We start from the raw sequence: 5,712 nt of genomic DNA on the forward strand, positions 1-5,712 counted from the left end.
CACGCAACCTGAGATTGGCAGATTCTAATACAATTGGGTATGAAACATATACAAATATTGTATTAGGGCCTTGCAAATACAAAAATTGGTAGGTGACAGTATACCAAAAAATGTGTTGGCTTCCTAGAATCTGGAAAAGGAATATTTCGCATGTGTGCGTGTGCTCTGTCGCACTGGTTTCTCATTATTTGTTCTATTTTTAGACTGATCATGGCAGCAGCGGCGGCATCAAATACCAATACATGTTTAAAAAGAAATATGCGCGGCGGCGGGAATCGAACCGAGGCACTATCATGATGATACACAGTATCCTGCGCTCTAACCAGCACTGCTATAACTGCACATGAATAGACAAGAGGCTGAAAGCCATCATCATCAACACAAACGTGGCTTGGTGATGGAAGTGATACAGCCGCCACACTGCACAATGGGTCCAGAGCCGTATTTGCGAGGACAAAACTGTTTAAGCTTCAGCTTTAAGTTTTTAGACACATATAGTGTTTTAGAAAGTTTATTTTCAATTGTTGACCCTATTCCCTATTATTGTTATGTTAGGGTGGTTCGTCTGGTTAAACTGATTCAAAAATCTGCTTTCTAATAATTTTATTTGCAATGCCATGATGGATGGTGATGGATCGTTTAATTAGAAATTCCACCAATAAACGGCAAATTCTAAATTTCATATATCTCAGGACTCTCACCACTTAGAAAGTTGGTGTCTTCGACAACGTTGTTAAGTGAGTCAAAGGCTTACAGTTAATGTTCCACTAGGCGGCGCTAGTTACACATTTGCAAAATCATTCAAATGATTGATATTTTTTTCGTGAAGTAATCAACTAGCTGTAAGTTTGTTTTCTTTGAACGTGTCTAAGTCAAGTCAAAGGTTTTTCAAAGAGCTATGTATTAGTCATAATTGTGCAATGTCGCATTTCATTCGGTTCACTTGATCCAGAGATATAACAATTAAACGAAGAACACTCAAATATGAACTACTTTATTAGAGTTGCTCCAATTTTATGTAAAGTTATCCAATCAAGCCCAAATTTGTACCGTTTATAGCTTACTAGTTGTGCAACTGACAGGAAAAAATTGAGAATATTTGGTGCATTTTTGAAAAAGTTACAGCTTGCTGAATATATTTGAAATAATAAATAAAAGTTGCATGCTTCAATTAATTCGTAACTAGCGCCGCCTACTGACAGAACCTTGAACCAATCAGCTAATCAACTGAGCGGCCGTAACCAACCTAACAACATCGCCGAAGACATCAACTTTCTAAGTGATCTGAGTCCTGAGATATATGGAATATAATATTTGTTTAAGTTTTAAAAATTGCCTAAAACATTTTTAGCAAGTTGTATCCTTTTATAAAGTCCACCAAAACTATTCAACCTTTTTATTTTTATTACTTGTTCCTCAACGAGTTTGATTTAACTGGTGCAAATTTGGGCTTGATTGATTATTCAACTTTACACGGAATTAGAGCCCTTCTATCTATATGTAGTTTTTGACTTCCGTTTATCAAATTACTGTACCTTAGGACTAAGCGAACCGAATTAAATTAAATTTTGAAAGTTTGTGGAGTTTGTGTGTATTGGTCTTCATGTATCGTTGGACTCGACTAAAATATGACCAACGGCAAAAAAGTTGCAATTTATTGAAAACTTTTCGAAAAGTTCTAATGATTCGAATGTTTTATCCAAGGGCTGAAAGTCTCTTGAATAAAGACAAATCAATCAAATCAATCGAATGTTTTATTTTTGTAAATTGGCTATAACTTTGTAAAACATTCTGATATTGTATAGAGAATAATTAATCAGCAGATTTTTGGATAAGCCACACTTGATTGACCGTAATCATTTCACAATAATGAAAAAAAGAAATGACAGAACTTGGTAGAAACATTTTTGTCTTCGTAAATACGACTCTAGACCCATTGTGCACTGAAAAGCCCGCATCCAGCAGGTTGCTGTTTGCAAGTGGAAAATTCCATGTAGACAATAGGACGCGAAGCTCAGCAGCGAAGCGAAAGTTATTTTTAGACGCAACCCGGTTCAACTTCTCGGGTTTGAATGGAGGTGTTTGTGTGTAGTGGTATGGAAGCTATGGAACCGTGTAGCGCATCTTAATACAACGAATGGATTATGATTTATCACATTTTCTGTACGTTTCTAATACATAAATTGGTAGAAAAGGCATATCTCAATTTTTGGTAGCTTTTCTTGTTTTGCGTGTTGGCATATTTCGATCCAAACTTGGAAACTTTTCTAGTTGCCGACGCAAGTCCAACGGGTCTTGGAGCAGTGTTATATCAAAAAGGACCTGACGGCGTTGGGCCCATATATCCGAGGCGGTAAACGCACGGGTATTCAGCATGACCATGCTGAGGGTGACGGGTTCGATTCCCGGTCGGTCCAGGAACTTTTCGTTAAGGAAATTTCCTTGACTTCCTTGGGCATAGAGTATCTTCGTGCCTGCCACACGATATACACATGCAAAATGGTCATTGGCAGAGGCAGTTCTCAGTTAATAACTGTGGAAGTGCTCATAGAACACTAAGCTGAGAAGCAGGCTTTGTCCCAGTGAGGACGTTACGCCAAGAAGAGGAGAGGAGGACCTGACGGCGTTCTGAAAATAATAAGCTACGCATCGAAGGCACTCTCCGAAGTTGAACGTCGATACGCCCAGACAGAAAGGGAAGCCTTGGTATGGGCTCCTGAAAAGTTTCACTTCTATCTTTATGGAAAGTTCTTCTGGTTGATAACCGACCATAAACCGCTAGTGACTATTTTTGGAGAAAAATCAAAACCTAGCGCCAGGATTGAGAGGTGGAGACTGCGTTTGATGTATGACTATTCAGTCATTTACGAACCAGGAAAGAGCAATATTGCGGATCCTTTGTCAAGACTTTGTCGGGAAATACCAGAATGCTATGGAAGCTATGATGAAGAAAGTGAAAGAATAGTACGGATGGTGTCTACTGATGTTTGTCCTGTGGCTGTTTCACTTATGGAGATTGTGGAAGCAACCAGGAATGACATTGAACTATCGGAACTCATTCGCTGGCTACCGTACCCGAAGAAAAGGTGGCCAAAAACTCGTATGCGGTACAAACCAATTGCAAGCGATCTTTCAACTGATGGAGGTATTGTTTTGAAGAATAAGAAGATCATTGTACCAAAATCTTTACAAATGCATATTTTGAAACTGGCTCATGAACCTCATCTAGGTATGGTAAAAGTTATTTTTTTTTTTATATTATGAAATTTGTACGCGATATAAGTCTATATTAAAATTCATTATTTTTACGATTTATTAGGTATCGTTGCGATGAAGAAAAGATTGAGGGAAAAGGTATGGTGGGTTCGAATCGATTTCATGGTGGAAAATTTCGTAAAAGGGTGCAACGGTTGCTTGCTGGTCTCACAGCCCGAAACTGAGCCGATGGTTAGAACACCATTGCCAGCAGGACCATGGCAGAAATTAGCGTTAGACTTCACAGAGGTCACAAATGGTATACATCTTCTTGTTGTTGTTGATTATTTCACAAGATTTCCGGAAATTGAAATAATGACCATCATAACAGCAAAGGCGACAATATTCAAATTACGAACGATCTTCGCTCGATTTGGATTCCCTTGCGAAGTCATATGTGACAACGGACCTCCATTTGGATCAGAAGAATTTGTCGGCTTTTGTGAAGCGTCTGGTATAAATCTCAAGCATTCTGTACCATACGCTCCATTTCTGAATGGGTTGGTGGAACGTTATAATCGAACACTCTTGAAGTCCGTCAAAATAAGTGTTGCACAAGGAAGAGACTGGAAGAGCGATCTGTATGATTTCTTGTTAGCTTATAGGAACACACCGCATTCTATTACCAATGAAACCCCAGTAAAATTGATGTTTGGTCATAACTTGAAGGACAAGCTACCAGATTATTCGGATAGTACGGAGCAAGGATCAAGAACTAATATGATGAAAACAGATACAGACAAGAAGGAAAAGGGTAGGATCTATGGAGATAATAGAAGACGAGCTAAGCATTCAACGATTGATATAGGAGACCACGTAGTAGTAAAGAATTTCTTGAAACGTAGCAAGCTAACGCCAACATTCGACCCTCAACCATACATAGTTACGAAGAAGAACGGAACCCGTCTTACCGTGAAAAACTTGCAAACCGGAATGGAGTACGACAGGCACATCAACCATACAAAACGTTTAACTTGTAGCAGCCCATTCTTCAACCTTGAACAATCAACCCTAGTTTTCGATGAAATGGTAAATCCAGATCAAATAACATCAAGAAATTACCCAGCACAAGCTAAAGATGGGGCATCGGCTGATTCGACGTCTACAGGACCAGTGAGAACTAGAAGACATCGTGAAGCTCGAAAACCAGAATATTTCAAAGATTATTTACTATATAAATGTGATAGAATGTAGTAGAACTGTTCAAAGATAATTGAATACAATATAACTAATTTAAAATTAGAAAGAAGGATAGATGTAGTATTGTAGTAGGCTGATAGAACATGATTAATCAAAGTAGGAGCTGGAATAAAACATTCATTCATTGTTGTGACTTGCACCGTTTCAGTCCTGTTTCATTTACTGTCCGGATCCGAACGCCTGGGACCAAGCCAAGGAATCGCTACACTACAATTATATGCATGATTACATGTACAAAACCATTTTTGTTGAAAAGAAACACTCAAAAAATTGGGTGGTAATATAGTTACCACTGCCCGTTTGGGGTACTTTTCTTCTCAAGACTGCGACAAACAGCCTGAAAGAGATTTTGAAGTGGAAAAAGGTTAAACCGAGTTAAGCTCATGTAAACCAGTAATTTGATTATTTTTTAAAAAAATTACTAAACCATCGGTTTAGAAGTAAGTTTGAGCTTATTTTCTGCAAGCAGTCAATTTTCGCCATTTTTCAGTCTACAAAGAGCTCCCAATTGATGATGATGATGATGATAAAAGTGTACCCACCATCAGCGCAAGGATTACCTATGGCTGCACAATCATTCCGTATGAAAATGATCTACCTGATGGTTTGCTGTAGCAGGGCGAATTAAAATCGCTGAATCCCTTCGGTAGTCAACAAAAGTTGCTATCTCATGACAAAAGTCTGGCTACTCCACGAACTTGAGTCCGGTCATCAGTTCATTTAAGTGCCTCAGGCTACCTCCCCCCGTGTGTGTAAGCCCCGAAATATAAAACTGAAAATAGTACAATGCTATATGATACAGAAATAATGAACGGGAAAATTAGATGGATCTCACCAAATTGGTTTCCTGTGCAGAAACATACACAGACTCGAAGCTATAGGCTATGTTCAGTCATTCAATTCGGTTCACTGGTTTCCGAGATATGACAGTTCAAAAATTAGTTGTCTAAATAATAGTGTTTTACCCAAACGGTTCTAACTTCGCGAAAAATTAATCAATCGAGCCCAAATTTGTAGCAATGATGCACATACAATAGGTTGACAAACAGTCAAAATTTGAGATTTTTTGATGCACCCTATGAAAAGTTACAGCATGTTGATTTTTTTGTGGGAGAAAAAAAGTTGCCTATCCCAAACATTTTGGCCATTTCCTGTATATCCCCTATATTTGGATGCAAAAGGAACTTTCTGCGTAACATTAACGTTTCTGTTAACTTACTATTCGTCCGTAACGTGCCCTGCAGTACATGGACCAAT

General features: G+C 38.4%; 1 protein-coding gene across 1 annotated transcript; it reads left to right on the forward strand.

The window, feature by feature from the left end:
• The first annotated feature begins 36 nt into the window (after window positions 1-36).
• On the forward strand, window positions 37-4,662 carry LOC134284815 (uncharacterized protein K02A2.6-like). The gene is made up of 2 exons (XM_062844107.1): window positions 37-3,229; window positions 3,320-4,662. The coding sequence occupies exons 1-2, from the start codon at window positions 2,845-2,847 to the stop codon at window positions 4,447-4,449; spliced, it is 1,515 nt and encodes a 504-aa protein (XP_062700091.1). The 5' UTR covers window positions 37-2,844; the 3' UTR covers window positions 4,450-4,662.
• Window positions 4,663-5,712: the final 1,050 nt, after the last annotated feature.

Source organism: Aedes albopictus, unplaced genomic scaffold (genome assembly GCF_035046485.1).
Source record: "Aedes albopictus strain Foshan unplaced genomic scaffold, AalbF5 HiC_scaffold_999, whole genome shotgun sequence".
In the NCBI taxonomy this organism is placed as follows: Eukaryota; Metazoa; Arthropoda; class Insecta; order Diptera; family Culicidae; genus Aedes; species Aedes albopictus.

Bases quoted from the DNA above. Each gene is read 5' to 3' on its own strand.
- LOC134284815 (XM_062844107.1), top strand. From the start codon at position 2,845: ATGTATGACTATTCAGTCATTTACGAACCAGGAAAGAGCAATATTGCG. The intron at 3,230-3,319 runs GTATGGTAAAAG...ACGATTTATTAG, and splicing joins GGCTCATGAACCTCATCTAG to GTATCGTTGCGATGAAGAAA.